We start from the raw sequence: 18,068 nt of genomic DNA, 5'->3' as shown, positions 1-18,068 counted from the left end.
GTCCATCGAGTGCACATGACGGACCTCATGATCGATTCAAAATTCCATCATGCATACATTCATACAATGATGAGCTTGGATCACAATGGCCTCATGTGCATGAATAAAGTAGCTACAAGATTGATACGTTGGACTTTCCCGTGCTAACAACTCAAGGCTTGGTACTACTAGCTGATATATTTCTCCAAATTCTGATTATTTCTCCAGAATCAGATCAGGAAGTTATGCAGAATCTGATTATTTATCCAAAATTATTGTGGTCAACATAAAATCTAAAGTTAAGCAAAATCTGCTTATTTCTGCAAAATTTCGTTCATTCTTGACTGCTTAGTTGTTGGTTTTTGAATCCAGCCAAAGAGGCAGCTTGACCGATTTAAACAGAGGCGATACACACGTACTAACTAAGTTAACAAGGAGAAGCAGGTTGATTGATTTCCCAGTAGCATTACGTCTGTATGTCCAGCCGCAACCTCCCTCTCTCTCGGCAAAACGTCACCTGTAATTATTATTTTTCATCAATTTTCATTGGTGTACAATAAGTAACACTGTCGGTGCTCATATACACGTCCATACAAGACAACAGACTTGACTAGGACTATAATAACTAATCATATAATATAATGTCGGAGAGTGAATTTTTGGAACATGGGTGCATTGGAGGACTTTATGACACAACTATGTACATGCTACATTCTCTAACATGATTTTTCTACGTATGTTCAAAAAAACCTGATTTGCTCTGCACTACTTGGAGGTTTTATTATACTTTGTCCGGATGGTTGAAGTAGTGTGTGCTTGGCTCATCATGTGTTTTCTTGAAATCAAGGTGCCATGTGTTTCTAAAAATGAAGTCATAGAGTAAGTTTTTGGTAATGAGAGAAAGGTGCAAATAAACCTAGCAGCGCAGAATAGTCAGCATCTCAAAATGGCTTAACTCGATTAAAGTGCAAGATGACTAGAACCAGCACCGGGAAGATAAATCCAAGAACCAACAGTACTGATGTTTAATAGTTCCTCCAATGGTACTACTTGGTGCATCACTCTTCGTTCAAGTTTTTCATTATTGGATCCTATTGGAGAGCTACTAATAAGAACTAAATGAATGATTCATGTTTGTTATCTGCATGTGCAAATAGACTTTGGGAAACAACCATTCCTTTAAATTTGAAAATTAATTTTTTTTGTCGCTGAATTCCCTTTTACAGACAGGGGAAATGGTTTCACAATTCAATCATTGGAATAAAGATTTTGACGCTTAGAAGGATTATGTTATACACACATAAGCTTGAATAGAAAACATGTCTTATAGATATTTAGAAACCTTACCCTAGAACATAAAAACATATATAGAGCTGGACATATCAAAAATGAGGTTTTGATCATATATTATTTTGTATATTATTGACATAATGCACAGAAATGTAGTCTTTAAATGGTTATATGTCACAGCAATCAAAGACTATACAATATCCTAATTTCCTAGATAAGTTAGTTTTTAAATATGATGGCAATGCACTCACTAACACTCTATATATATTTTAACTATCTAATCGTTTATTTCCATTGCAATATGATGTGGAGTTTTGTACATGTGCAAGGGAACTCACATTGTGTATAGGTTCCAACTTGAGGTAGCTTCTCTACTAACATTTTTTGCTATAAATAACGCTAATGATATTATCTTACAAAATTGCACTTATTTGAATTTGTTTACTGGCCATATTTTCTCAAAGTATGTAAAGATACTCCATCCTAGAGAAAAAGTATTATGTTAGTGAAGGATTCATTGTCATAAATAAGAGAAATTTGTGGCATTTTAAGTAAGGTTTGCAACCTTTCTACTTACATCATTTTAGTTTCTACAATGGTTGCAAGGAAACTCTTGCATGTCCTAATAGATTGCTTAGATTTAGAATGAAAACTAAATCTATTTATAATGTCTCTAAAGGGACTCCAAACATTTCGAGGGTTTCAGGCAGGAACAAGCAATGTCTACCACGAGGCTAGGTTTTCATGATATGATAGAACACCAATTTTTATGTATTGTAATCACATAAAAATTTATCTTTCCAAGCTTTCATTCATATTTGTTATTTTACTATTTTTTATATTTCATTATTTGAAAATCAAACTCTGTTACAGACTTTCATCGACTATAGTAAAAATGACAAATAGATTTTAAAAATGTTCGGCATTTATTATGTTATATGATTTTTTGGTGTTAACAATAACTATAGGTAGTGTAGTTCTTCTAGGAGTAATTGTCATAAACATGTACAATGATGAACAAAAATGCATGTATAAAATTTAATTTCTATGAAAATGCATAACAACAAGGATGCCAAGTAAAGAAAGCAATTAAATGCACAAAGTTAAAACAATACATATACTCTTCTTAGCAAAATAATTTGGTACCCTTACTTCCAGTAAGTAATAACCTGAAACAAAATTGTTCGCTCCTTAGATGTTTTCAGGATTTCATAGATTATTAATTGTAACGCTGTATTGTTAACCAAACATACAAACCTACACTTTTATTCATAATGCCAATAGTGCATTTCTTTGAATTAGAATAACAAAAAACTGGAAGTTAAGATGTTGTCGATGCATTTTAGATGAGAAGGTAGGGAGACCAAGTTATAGTGGCTTCCTAGAAAATCCAATTTTATGAACCAACATAATTCATAAAATCTTAAAATTAGATGTGCATTGATGTTTCCAACGATGAAAACTATTAAATCTATGTTTAAAAAATTATGATGCAACATCATTAAAATACCAAAAAAAAGTGATACAAATGTAGTTTTCAAAATTTAGTTGACCATAAAGAAATGCAATTAGTACGGCGTACATAATTACAACATAAATGATAAATGGATAACACATATCTTTGCTTATAAATAGAAAACCAAACATACCCAAGAGAAAACTATCTTTGCAGAAGCCTTATATTTAACAAACTCGTCACATTCGGTTCCAATTTTTCTTTAGAGACATCAAATAATATGCACTCATAAATAAACTTCACAAAATTCTAGCCCGCGCATCGAGTGGGCCACTTTTCTAGTTCATCAAATGACAACACATGTCTATGATAAAAAACATAACCATCTTTGATTAACGAGCTACTCAAGTATAGGCATACTAGGGACACTCTGTTTTTTCTATGTATTCACACATGCACTAAGTTTCCGGTTAATACAATTTTAGCATGAATAATAAACATTTATCATGATATAAGGAAATATAAATAACAACTTTATTATTGCCTCTAGAGCATACTTCCTTCAGTCTCCCATTTGCACTGGAGTCAATAATCTAGTTCACATCGCCATGTGATTTAACACCAATGGTTCACATCACCATGTGATTAGTTCACATCGCCATGTGACTAATACCCAAAGTGTTTTACTAGAGTCAATAATATAGTTCACATCGCTATGTGATTAACACCCCAAGAGTACTAAGGTGTGATCATGTTTTGCTTGTGAGAGAAGCTTAGTCAATGGGTCTGTCATATTCAGAGTCATATGTATTTTGCAATTTTTCTATGTCTACAATGCTCTGCATGGAGCTACTTAGCTAATTGCTCCCACTTTCAATAAGTATCGAGATTGAGACTCAAAGTCATCCGGGTCGGTGTAAAAGCTTGCATCGGCGTAACTCTTTACGACGAACTCTTTATCACCTCCATAACCGAGAAATATATCCTTAGTCTTCTAAGGATAATTTTGACCGCTGTCAAGTGATCCACTCCTGGATCAATATCGTACCCCCTTGCCAAAATCATGGCAAGGTACACAAAAAGGTTTGGTACACAGCATAGCATACTTTGTCGAACCTATGGATGAGGCATAGGGAATGACTTTCATTCTCTTTCATTTTCTGCCGTGGTCGTGTTTTGAGTCTTACTCAACTTTACACCTTGCAATAGAGGCAAGAACTCCTTCTTTGACTGTTCCATTTTGAATCATTTGAAAATCTTGTCAAGGTATGTATTCATTGAAAAAACTTATCAAGCATCTTGGTCTATCTCAATAGATCTTGATGCTTAATATGTAATCAGCTTCACCGAGGTCTTTCTTTGAAAAACTCCTTTCAAACACTCCTTTATGCTTTCCAGAAAATTCTACAGCATTTCTGATCAACAATATGTCATTCACATATACTTATCAGAAAGGCTGTAGTGCTCCCACTCACTTTCTTGTAAATACAAGCTTCACCACAAGTCTGTAAAAAACCATATGCTTAGATCACATTATCAAAGCCTATATTACAACTCCGAGAGGCTTGCACCAGTCTTTAAATGGATCACTGGAGCTTGTACACTTTGTTAGCACCTTTAGGATCGACAAAACCTTCTGGTTGCATCATATACAACTCTTCTTTGAGATATCCATTAAGGAATGCAGTTTTGACATCCATTTGCCAAATTTCATAAAATGCGGCAATTACTAACATGATTCGGACAGACTCTAAGCATCGATACGAGTGAGAAAATCTCATCATAGTGAACACCTTGAACTTGTCGAAAACCTTTTGTGACAATTCAAGCTTTGAAGATAGTAACACTACTATCATCGTCCGTCTTCCTCTTGAAGATCCATTTATTCTCAATGGCTCACCGATCATCGGGCAAGTCAATCAAAGTCCATACTTTGTTCTCATACATGGATCCCATCTCAGATTTCATGGCCTCAAACCATTTCATGGAATCTGGGCTTGCTTCCTCATAGTTCGTAGGTTCGTCACGGTCTAGTAACATGATTCCCAGAATAGGATTACCGTACCATTCTAGTGCGGAACATATTCTATTTGACCTATGAGGTTTGGTACTAACTTGATCTGAAGTTTCATGATCATCATCATTAACTTCCTCACTAATTCGTGTAGGCATCACTGGAACTGATTTCTGTGATTAACTACTTTCCAATTCAGGAGCAGGTACAATTACCTAATCAAGTTCTACTTTCCTCCCACTTACTTCTTTCAAGAGAAACTCCTTCTCTAGAAAGGATCCATTCTTAGCAACGAATATCTTGCCTTCGGATCTATGATAGAAGGTGTACCCAACAGTTTCCTTTGGGTATCCTATGAAGACGCATCTCTCCGATTTGGGTTCGAGCTTATCAGGTTGAAGCTTTTTCACATAAGCATCACAGCCCCAAACTTTAAGAAACGACAACTTAGGTTTCTTGCCAAACCACAGTTCATATTGTGTCGTCTCAACGTATTTAGACGGTGCCCTATTTAACGTGAATGCAACTGTCTCTAATGCATAACCCCAAAATGATCGTGATAAATCGGTAAGAGACATCATAGATCGCACCATATCAAATAAAGGACGGTTATGACGTTCGGACACACCATTACGCTGTGGTGTTCCAAGTGGCGTGAGTTGCAAAACTATTCCACATGATTTCAAATGAAGACCAAACTCGTAACTCAAATATTCGTCTCCACGATCAGATCGTAGAAACTTTATTTTCTTGTTATGATGACTCTGAATTTTTTTGAACTTTTCAAATGGTTCAGTCTTATGTTTGATCAAGTAGATATACCCATATCTGCTCAAATCATCTGTGAAGGTCAGAAAATAACGATACCCGCCGCGAGCCTCAACACTCATCGGATCGCATACATCAGTATGTATTATTTCCAATAAGTCAGTTGCTCGCTCCATTGGTCCGGAGAACGGAGTCTTAGTCATGTTTCCCATGAGGCATGGTTCGCAAGCATCAAGTGATTCCAAAAGCCCATCAGCATGGAGTTTCTTCATGCGCTTTACACCAATATGACCTAAACAGCAGTGTCACAAATATGTTGCACTATCATTATCAACTTTGCATCTTTTGGCATAAATAGTATGAATATATGTATCACTATGATCGAGATTCGATAAACCATTCACCATGGGTTTATCACTACAAGAAATATGTCAACTAGTGACCTTCTCTTAGTGACCCTAGCTGAATTGGTCGTAAATCCACGGCCATTTCGCTTGGAAGGGCTCAAACCCTGAATTGCCTTACACCAAATGGTCATAAAGCAGACAAGAGTGGTCCATGACCTTATTTCTACCTGATTACGACCAATATAAATGGTCATGAGGTTGTGAACGTGGATACATTAGTACTTATTGCTATGACTAGGCGCTACCTCATCAGTTTTGCCTATGTGTCATGTCCATGTGGCAGTTTTTGCCCTAGGTTGTGAAGCAACCTATATTTCTGTCATTCCCAAAATTCCCAAAAAAATCTCATAAATTCTTTGGGTCATATCTTCATCAAATATATAAAAAACCTTCCTTTCCTAGTTCATAAATAATTCAAAAATATTCATTTTCCTATTCTGTTCAGAAAAACACTTTGTGAAGGAAGTACCACTTTGGCATGTACAAATGCTATCCATTTTCTACGGTGCTTTCCTATGCCCAAATAACCATCCTCCACCAAATGCCAGCTCAATCCATTCATTATTTTGAACCCAGCTTCAACATTCGTATTTATGTCCAGTGTGGTACTTTGCAAAGCAGGTACCACCTAGACTCCTCCTTTTGAGCTGAAAATTTGTGAAGACGGTATTCTTAGTAACTAATCATCCTCAGCCAAAACTCACGCCCATTAGCCATGTGCATTTCCTGTACCGCTAATCAAACACTTGGCTGCTTATTCATGTTTGAGCATCGATCGGTCTCCTCGTGAGAATCTTATGTTGTGATTTCCTTCCTAGCACCTACCTGGGGAGTGCCCAAACCACTAGACATGCCTAGGCCGCCCAGAACACATGGCAACGCCAAGGTCACGCGGTGACCATGCGGTGGGCATGCGAGTTTACGCGCTCTAGAGTTGGGGGCCTCGGCCACCGTCCAAACCTCGATGAATCGCCACCAAACCATGTATTTATGATTAAATAGGTACTTATGTAACTAGAAATGATTTTTGAAAAAAAAAATAGCAAACTATGAGGCAGTTGCAGTTCAAATTTGACCCGCTTTCGACTGAATCGGCGGGAATTTGTCTTTTTCACCAGAGGTGGATCAAAACTTTTGACACCCAAACATTTTGTCAATTGTGCATTAAATATGTCCTAGTATTTTATAAAGATGATTTGGTGCAATTTGGCAACAAATATATGGTAGGCCCTTCACAAAAAAACTCATTTCGGGCACTCGGAAAATGGAAAATGAATTTTCCGTGCAAAGAAAATGAAAACTCCCTTATGCAACATTGTTTGGAATTCCAAGATGCACCATTGTGCACAATATGAGATCACTTGCACAAACTATGCCATGAATGTGGCCATAAGATTGATCATTTGGCTTGAAAGCCATGAATCTTCATGCATGATATCTCATTTCTGAGAACACTTTTTTAAAATAATTGTCGTATTACAAGTTTATTACTTTTCCTGGAAACTTGGTCACATATAATGACACAATGCTAAGGTTTTCCAATTTTTTGAATTTGTATGCCCGTTTCAAAATGCTGTCAAAACGAGGGGCATGACTGTTCCTAGCTAGTGGTTGAATCTTGGATTTTTTTGGTGTTTCTCCGATTAAATAGATACTTATGTATCTAGAAATGATTTTTGGAAAAAATAAAGAGCAAACAATAAGGTAGCTGCAGTTCAAATTTGACCCGCTTCCTCCTGAATCGGCAGAAATTTGTCTTTTTCACCAGAGGTGGATCAAAACTTTTGAAACCCAACCATTTTGTCAATTGTGCATTAAATATATCCTAGTATTTTATAAAATTGATTATGTCCAATTTTGAAACAAATATATGGTAGGTCCTTCACAAAAAAACTCATTTCGGGCACTCAAAAAATAGAAAATGAATTTTCCGTGCAAAGAAAATGAAAACTCCCTTAGGCAACATTGTTTGGAATTCCAAGATGCACCTTTTTGCACAATATGAGATCATTTGAACAAACTATGCCATGAATGTGGCCATAAGATTGATCATTTGGCTTGAAAGCCATGAATCTTCACACATGATAGCTCATTTCTGAGAAACACTTTTTTAAAATAATTATCGTAGTACAAGTTTATTATTTTTCCTGGTAACTTGGCCACATATAATGACACAATGCGAGGGTTTCCCAATTTTTTTATTTTTTTGAATTTTTTATGCCCGTTTCAAAATGCGGTCAAAACGGTGGGAATGACCGTTCCTAGCTAGTGGTTGAATCTTGAATTTTTTTGGTGTTTCTATGATTAAATAGATACTTATGTACCTAGAAATGTTTTTTGGAAAAAACAAAGAGCAAACTACGAGGTAGCTACAGTCCAAATTTGACCCGCTTCCAACTAAATCAGCGGGAATTTGTCTTTTTCATGAGAGGTGGATCAAAACTGTTTACACCCAAGCATTTGGTCAATTGTGCATTAAATATGTCCTTGTATTTTGTAAAATTGATTTGGTACAATTTTGCAACAAATATATGGTAGATCCTTCACAAAAAAACCTCATTTCAGGCACTTGAAAAATGGAAAATGAAATTTCCGTCCAAAGAAAATGAAAACTTTCTTGGGCAACATTGTTTGTCATTCCAATATCCACCTTTGTGCACAATATTAGATCATTTGAACAAACTATGCCATGAATGTGGCCATAAGATTGAGCATTTGGGTTGAAAGCCATGAATCTTCACACATGATAGCTCATTTCCGAGAACACTTATTAAAAATAATTGTCGTATTACAAGTTTATTATTTTTTCGGGTAACTTAGTCACATATAATAACACAATGTTAAGGTTTTCCAATTTTTTGATTTTTTTGAATTTTTTATGCCCGTTTCAAAATGCGGTAAAAACAGTGGGAATGACCGTTCCTAGCTAGTGGTTGAATCTTGGATTTTTTTGGTGTTTCTCTGATTAAATAGATACTTAAGTACCTAGAAATGATTTTTGGAAAAAAATAAAGAATAAACTATGAGGTAGCTGCAGTTCAAATTTGACCCGCTTCCTACTGAATCGGCGAAAATTTGTCTTTTTAACCAGAGGTGGATCAAAACTTGTGACACCCAACCGTTTGGTCAATTGTGCATTAAATATGGCATAGTATTTTAGAAAATTGATTTGGTCCAATTTTGCAACAATTATTTGGTAGGTTCTTCACAAAAAAAACCTCATTTTGGGCACTCGAAAAATGAAAAATGATTTTTTCGTCCAAAGGAAATGAAAACTTCCTTAGGCAAAATTGTTTTCCATTCTAATATGCACCCTTGTGCACAATATTTTTGAAAATTGATTTGGTTCAAATTTGCAACAAATATTTGCTAGGTTCTTCACAAAAAACTCATTTTCTACACTCGAAAAATGGACGAGAGCTGGACGGAATACTTTTAAGAGAAAACTATTTGGTCAATTGTACATAAAATACTGTCAAATAGTTATTTAAATTTGTTGCGTCCAATTTTGTAACTAATATTTGATAGGTTCTTCACATAGGTGAAAACAAAAAAGAGAAACAAAAAGAAAAAACACATTTGCATACGCTTAGTTGTCATTGGTGGAGATGTTTGTGCCATGGATTGATGACATGGCACACATCCATCCATCCATCCATCCATCCACCCACCCGCAGCCCAAACCCTAACTCCACTCCTCCCGCCAGACCCCTCTCCCCCGATTCAGATCCACTCTTCGCCGCGGCTGCCACCTACCTCAAGCCGATCCCGCCACCCGCGCCCGCGCGCCACCACCCGGAGGAGCAGACCCCACGCCGCTCTTCCTCTGCCCGCCGACCCACCCAGTCCCGGAGGCCTCGCTCGCCGCCTTCCGCCGCGGGGCCGCCGCGCTCGTCCTCCTTCCACCCTGTTCCTCCCGTTCGCGATCCAACCGGAGGAAACGCGCAACCGCGATCGTAGAGCATCGCATGGCGTCCCCGGTGCGGCCAGCCTCCGTCTCTGGCCCCTTTGGCTCCGCCCCGACCTCGCCATCTACTCCACTCCAACCACGACGCGGCGGCTGGATCCAGCCCGTGCGGGCGCGACGGCGGTCGAATCCACGATGGCGACAACACGAAGTGGTCCCCGCCAGCAAGATCAGGTCCGTCTCCTCCCGGAGCCGAGTTGTTTTGCCGTCGATTTGCCTCGCATGGCCACGACCTCTGACCCCTTCTCGTTGATTCCATTTCGTTTCGGAATCCATGATGATTTGACAGCCAAGCCGCCGAGTTGAAGCGTCGAATGTTCCTTCCCTGTGCTTGTGCTTCAAACTGTGGGCTGAGATGAGACGGTTGGTTGTGTAGGTGGGGAGAGGAAACACGACGAGGAGGAGGAGGAGCGGGAGGAGAAGCACGCCAAGGTCACGCTCCCGACCATCTCCAATTAAACACCATTCATGACGCCGAGGATGCCGAGAATGCCAAGCAACAAGCTACCACCTGCATTTATTCGATGACTACTAGTTGTATCCAGTTTTTGTGCATCGGCTGACACCCATTTGCTACCCTACTTGATTAGCCAGTCCTTCTCGTTCCATTCCCTGTTACCATCTGCAATCTTTGACGCATCCATCAAGAACTTGATTCCTCTGTTCTAATGGCAGAACCGAAGTAGTACCACCAATTAGTAATTTATGAAAAGAAGTGGTACTGTCAAAGTATAGCTGAAGTGTTGATGATCTACTATCAGCACAAGCAAGAACAAGGTAGTAGTGGTCCTTAGTTTAATCCAAGTTACAGTACCGGTAGTGAAAATAGACCGCCAATGTAGACGTCCAATTCAAGTTACTATATCTTTTACGCCCACTGGGAGCATTGATTGCTTCGCATCACGTGTAAGAGCTCGTACTCTAGTAGTACATTATCATTGGCCCGTTATTGCTAGATTTTGATCCTGGTGATGCCCTGTACTTGTTTCTACTTGCAATCAGCATACAATTTTGCTCAAATAGTCAAATGTTTCCTTGATTGTGTAGGATTAGTGCGTCCTATTGCTTGTTGCTAGCTGTAGGGTCTGACTTTGGTTGTTGTTTTGGTGATGTAGGCCAAGGGAAATGACTACCGTTCGAGGCTTTGTGGTCTGGGAGCTTGTGAAGAAGAACAACTGCTTCTTGATAAAACAGTTCCGCAACAGCAACGCCAAGCTGCGGTTCAGCAAGGAGTCCAACAACCTCTACAATGTCAACTCCTACAAATTCTCAAGTCCGTAGCTCTTTGTAGTGTTTTGAACCCTTTTGTTTGCAAGTGTCTCTGCAAGGAGCTAACTTGCTGTGGGGCTGATGTGGTTTCAGGCTTGGCGAACAGCAAGACCGTGGCGGTCCAGCCATCAGCGGGAGAGGACAAGGCTGTTGTCCGGTCCACGACCAAGACCAAGAAGCAGAACACCCCTGCCAAGCTCCAGCACAAGACTCTGATGCGCAAGGAGTTCCGCAAGATGGCCAAGTCTGTCAAGAATTAGGTATTAACTACAGAGTTTTGTACTTGAATTGCCCTTATGCTTGGTTTCTAAGCTACAACTGTAAGTCACGGCTTGTCTCTGCTTCCTCCTTGATTTCAGAGTTGTGGCATGGCATTCTTGATTTTGTGGTGGACTTGTGGCACTGATGATGCACCGTTGTTGCACTGGCTTATCTTGACTGAATGCATCTTGTCAGGTCATCCTAAGTTCAAGGATGTTTTCTTTGGTTAGGAAATGATAGACGCATATGCAGTTATTATGCTTCCCAGTTTGTTGACGAGCTATTTGTTTTAACCATGGAAATATATTTATAGTGTAATCAATCCCTTGTCATTCCATCTTCTGAAGTGACCAGTAAATGTGTAGCTCATCTCTATATCAATTGTCCAGTACTCACAGGTGTATGTTTAATACATCTTGGAGACCATTCTCTAATTGTAGTTCAACAATGTTTTCCCTCAATCATTACAACTTGTTGTTTTGAGAAGTCACTTTGTTCTGCAAGTTGGACATAACTTCAGAAAAGTCTGATGCTTGCTGGGGCTGTTCCCTTAATTATGCAAAGTTTGAAAAGTTTGAGACTGGTCTTCTAGTGCTAAGTTTTGAACACTAACTTTAATTTATGTTCCTGCAGAAAATGGACTGATTCCTTTGAAATTCCTATGTTGTAAATAGTCCCTTACTCCACTCAGGTAACTCTATAACCTGTCCCGCTTCTAGGTTTCCAGCACTCGAATCTTTCGTTAGGAGAGTTTGAAGTTGTTAGTGTATTCTCAACCATTGAGTGATTTTAGTCATCCTCTTCACTAGAGTAACAATGGTCAGAACAACTCTTGTCTAGTCTACAGGATAATAAATCATGTTCTTCCATGTTTCCAAAAATACTTGTACTCCATGTTTCCAGAAAACAGCAGCAACACACATGTCCAAAAATACTGGAATAAATTAGCTATGGTCTGAATAGCCTTTATATTAGGATCTGGTTGAGTCTCTATGATGTTCTCTCTTAGTGTCATGTCATGTCATGAGTTGTGAGTCGTGAATATATAACTGAGTTGTATAATCCTTTCTAGGTGAGGACTTTGACCACAGAACTACAACGAGGACAACTGTGCTGTTGGTGGTAGCTCCCAAGGTCCAAGGACGACTATATACTTTGTCAGCAAAGAGCCAAGCAAGGGTGTGAACCATAGTTTGGGTTGATATTTGCCACCATGTTTTGGATTGCACGTACACTTCTTGGATATAAACTGTAATTAGGCTTGTTCAAGCTATGTTACTGCGGACGTGCAGTCTTGTATGTTTTTGTGAATTTTGATCATATGAGTTCTGGATTTGATCATTTAATAAGAGAATTACTGATTGTTTGATTTTTAAATGTGTATAAATTGGAATCTGTGAATTAGAAAGACCAAATATTCTACTGGACCAAACAATATTTGGGCTCTAAGAAGGCTATGGCCCAAACAAATCACATCGTGCATTTCTAAGAAGCCAGAACAAAAAGGATAAATGAAATGGACATAAAAATGTTGGGCTTGGCCCATGAAGGTTACAAAAAATTGATAGAAAAATATATAAAAAGGCCGAATTGTTGGGCTAGGCCCATGTAGAAAACCGAATTGGATCGGGTTGATTCTTGTGCCACATCAGCTTGCCACGTTGGATGTCTACATGGCCTGGGGAGGTTGCTAGTGACCAAAAATTTGGTCATGGAACAAACGACCTTTTACATATCACAAAGAAGGTCACTAATATCAGTTTACGACCGCCAGCTTTTGACCATCTGTTTTTGGTCGCAAAAGGTCGCAAATGAAAAACAATGACCTTTCAGTGACCAATAGTGATGGTCGCAAGTTGACATATTTCTTGTAGTGTATGACCACATAAGGTTTTATTCATGTAAACAGAATAACAATTATTATTTTACTTAAATGAATAACTGTATTGCAATAAACATGAGCCAATCATATTATGCTCAACGCAAACACCAAATAACATTTATTTTAGGTTCAACACTAATTCCGAAGGTAAAAGGGACAGTGCGATGGTGATCTCATCAATCTTGGAATCACTTCCAACACACATCGTCACCTTGCCCTCAACTAGTCTTTGTTCATTTTGTAACTCCTGTTTCGAATTATTAATCATAGCAAATGAACCAGTATCAAATACCCAGGGGCTACTATGAACACTAGTAAAGTACACATCAATAACTTCCGCTTCCAGTGACCTTTTCCTTTGCAGTAGAAGCACTCAATTTCAGTCTTGGGTCTAGTTTTGGGTTTCTTCATGGGAGTGGCAACTTGCTTGCCATTCTTCTAGAAGTTCCCTTTCTTTCCCTTGCCCTTTTACTTGAAACTAGTGGTCTTGTCAATCATCAACATTTGATGCTTTTCTTGATTTCTACCTTTGTCGATTTCAGCATCACGAAGAACTCGGGAATCATTTTTGTCATCCCTTGCATATTATAGTTCATCACAAAGTTTCAATAACTTGGTGATAGTGACTAGAGAAATCTGCCAATCACTATTTTATCTAGAAGATTAACTCCCACTTGATTCAAGCAATTGTAGTACTCAGACAATTTCAGCACATGCTCACTGGTTGAGCTATTCTCCATCTTGTAGGCAAAGTACTTGTCAGAGGTCTCATACCTCTTGACTCGGGCATGAGTCTGAAATACCAATTTCAGCTCTTGGAACATCTCATATGCTCCATGGCGTTCAGAATGTTTTTGAAGTCCCGGTTCTAAGCTGTAAAGCATGGTGCACTAAACTATCAAGTAGTTATCATACCGAGCTTGCCAAACGTTCATAACGTCTGCATTTGCTCCTGCAATAGGTCTGTCACCTAGCAGTGCATCAAGGACATAATTCTTCTGTGTGGCAATGAGGATAATCCTCAGATCATGGACCTAGTCCGCATCATTGCTACTATCATCTTTCAACATAGTTTTTCTCTGGGAAGATATCAAAAATAAACGGGGAGCTACACCGCGAGCTATTGATCTATAACATAGTTATGCAAATAGTATCAGGACTAAGTTCATGATAAATTAAAGTTCAATTAATCATATTACTTAAGAAATCCCACTTAGATAGACATCCCTCTAATCATCTCAGTGATCACGTGATCCATATCAACTAAACCATGTCCGATCATCACGTGAGATGGAGTAGTTTTCAATGGTGAACATCACTATGTTGATCATATCTACTATATGATTCACACTCGATCTTTCGGTCTCAGTGTTCCGAGGCCATATTTGCATATACTAGGCTCGTCAAGTTTAACCCGAATATTCTGCGTGTGCAAAATTGGCTTGCACCCGTTGTATGTGAACGTAGAGCTTATCACACCCGATCTTCACATGGTGTCTCGGCACGAAGAACTGTTGCAACGGTGCATACTCACGGAGAACACTTATACCTTGAAATTTTAGTCAGAGATCATCTTATAATGCTACCGCCGTACTAAGCAAAATAAGATGCATAAAGGATAAACATCACATGCAATCAAAATAAGTGATATGATATGGCCATCATCATCTTGTGCTTTTGTTCTCCATCTCCAAAGCACCGTCATGATCACCATCGTCACCGGCTTGACACCTTGATCTCCATCGAAGCATCGTTGTCGTCTCGCCAACTATTGCTTCTACGACTGTCACTACCGCTTAGTGATAAAGTAAAACAATTACATGGCGATTGCATTTCATACAATAAAGTGACAACCATCAGGCTCCTGCCAGTTGCCGATAACTTTTACAAAACATGATCATCTCATACAACAATTTATATATCATCATGTCTTGACCATATCACATCACAGCAAGCCCTGCAAAAACAAGTTAGACATCCTCTACTTTATTGTTGCAAGTTTTACGTGGCTGCTACCGTCTTAGCAAGAACCGTTCTTACCTACGCATTGATACATCTCCAACGTATCTATAATTTTTGATTCTTCCATGCTATTATATTATCCATCTAGGATGTTTTATATGCATTTATATGCTATTTTATATGATTTTTGGGACTAACCAATTAACCTAGAGCTCAGTGTCAGTTTCTATTTTTTTCCTTGTTTTTGAGTTTTACAGAAAAGGAATACCGAATAGAGTCCAATTAACGTGCCAATTTTTGATGATTTTTTATGGACCAAAAGAAGCCCCGGGAGTGAAAGAATTGGGCCATAAGAGCTCGGGCCGTCCACGAGGGTGGGGGGTGCGCCCTACCCCCTGGGCGCGCCCCCTATCTCGTGGACGACTCGGAGACCCCCCCTGACGTGAGACCTATGCAAAAAATTTATCTATCTATTATATAATTAAGACAGAAGACAAATAAGCTTTCACGTTCATTCGCATAGATTAAATATTACATAATTAAGACAGAAGACAAATAAGCTTTCACGTTCATTCATATAGATTAAATTATCATGTCCATTAATTTCTTATATTAACGGCTGAGATTAAAAGTTTTAACGTTACATACAAATAATGTCATAAGCAAACAATTGGACAGTCACGTAGAAATATTCTAGGTAAGAGATGTATGTGTACTTAATCACGATGGTCCAATTCACGTCAAAAAACAAAGAGAGAAGAGTCCGATCGGTTGCAATTAGGCAAGTACTACTTGAAAAAGGATAAACAAGCGTTGCCGTAAAAAGGAAGGCAAAGGAGGGTCCGGTCTGTAGCATGCATGTGATGATGTCACTTTTCAGAAAAAGAAAGGATTGATTTGTATGTGTGGCAACAGAGTAGAATAAAGGTCACACACATAGAATCATGGATGATTAGAAAATGTACTGTGTTTGAATGCCTTCATGTCATGCTGACATCAGCATGTGTACAAATCCATTGGCTAGAAGAAAATGTATTACACTTGCATGTGATGATGTCATGCATGTATAAACTAGGTAACCGATTACCACTGAATAGAAGATGTTAAACATATTACTGTGAAGTGGTCGACGGAGAGAATCATGCTTATGAAGATACTTGCAGTTTTATTTTAAAAAACTAATATATTTGTATATGAATTTCTGGAATAAGATAGAAGAGATAAGTATAAACTATAGGAACTGTTAGCATGAGCATATAAAATGTAGGTAGTTAAATTAGGAATAAATGGGAATAAAGATATTATAAAGCGGATAAAGAATAGTAAATTATTTCCGCAAAAAGAAGAATACTAAAGTAGTAAATACAAATATTTAGTATAAACTATAAAAAAAATGTTAGCACGACCATATGAAAATGCAGGTAGTTAAACTAGGAACAAAATACCAATAAAAATATTTGAAATTGATAAATAAGAGTAAAGTAGGAAATATAAATATTTGAAAAACCAGTTTACGTAAAAACTACGACGCATGAAACGTCTGCAAGAAGGGACTTGAATTTCTTAATTAGTAACAAACTGTGCATATAAAAAAATATTAGGATGGAAAAAGAATAATAATATTTTTACAGGAAATTATGAATAAGAAATAAAATATACAAGGTGCAAAAGATGAAATGGAAATATATTAATAGATTGGTATTTACGAACACCCTATTTGGAGAGGCTATATAAATGTCAACTAGAAGGATAAAAGATCAAAGAGGTTTTAAACTTGGAACAAAAAAGTATATGCGTTGGCATGTTGGTGTTAATGATGCATTTCTGCTGAAGTAAAAAAAGAAAATATTTATTAGATGTATTGGCATGAGCATGTACATGCATAAGGATATACTAGCTTACACGACGTGCATGACATCAAGTAATACTAATGGTGGGTCGATGTTACCGTGCTTGGTGTGCATGACATTGTATCTGTATGTATGAAACGAAGGAACCTACACGGTATTTGGCAACTATGTAATATGTAGTTTTGATAGTTCGTATGCACGACTATAAGAGGACAAGCTACAAAAGTAATGTGGAATAGATTAGACGAGGGGCATTGTACTGCCCTAGAATCAGCACATGGAGAGAGTAAACAATATAGTGTTGACATATAAACCATCAGTATTTAAATCTATTCGTTGATTGAAAAGTTTATAAACATTGAATCATCTTACAAATGTGTTGCATTCAAATGGTTAAACTTCTGTCACTAATATATAAAATGTACTCCCTATGTAAACTAATATAAGTCTTTTTAAATCATTATCTAAAAAGTCTTATATTACTTTACAGAGGGTGTAACTACCAAGAAACAATACTGTGGAATGGTTCGATAAAAAAGGTTAAACTTTTGAAGGCTAATTATTAATCGAGTTGAGTTTCTGCTCAAAATATTATAAATTCATGATAGATTAGAATTTTTCTATGAACCATATTTAGGTTAGTAGATGCAATCTCAATAATGGTAACAATTTAGACGATCAATACGAGGTCAAAAAAAGGGAGTCACAATGCTCAAGTAAAATATTGTCAGAGTTAAATATTTGAATGAAAAAAAGGGAGTCACAATGCTCAAGTAAAATATTGTCAGAGTTAAATATTTGAACGCATGTCAAAATCTAACATAATATTCATAACCATGTGTTGAAAATCTAGCCGCGTAAATGCGTGGGTCAATCCGCTAGTTCCTATAAATACAGAAACCTCCAGAAAATAATCTAGATCGGGAGTTCCGCTGCCGCAAGCCTCTGTAGCCACCAAAAACC

The 18,068-nt window shown here is 37.8% G+C and overlaps 1 protein-coding gene across 1 annotated transcript; it reads left to right on the top strand.

Moving 5' to 3' along the window:
* Window positions 1–11,003: 11,003 nt before the first annotated feature.
* LOC123156978 (60S ribosomal protein L28-2-like) lies at window positions 11,004–11,410 on the top strand. Its single transcript, XM_044575184.1, has 2 exons — window positions 11,004–11,154; window positions 11,244–11,410. The coding sequence occupies exons 1-2, from the start codon at window positions 11,007–11,009 to the stop codon at window positions 11,408–11,410; spliced, it is 315 nt and encodes a 104-aa protein (XP_044431119.1). The 5' UTR covers window positions 11,004–11,006.
* The last annotated feature ends 6,658 nt before the right edge of the window (window positions 11,411–18,068 follow it).

The sequence above is a fragment of the Triticum aestivum genome, chromosome 7B (assembly GCF_018294505.1).
Source record: "Triticum aestivum cultivar Chinese Spring chromosome 7B, IWGSC CS RefSeq v2.1, whole genome shotgun sequence".
Lineage (NCBI taxonomy): Eukaryota > Viridiplantae > Streptophyta > Magnoliopsida > Poales > Poaceae > Triticum > Triticum aestivum.
Note: the sequence above shows the minus strand (reverse complement) of the source record. Positions and strands in the feature narration are given on the sequence as shown.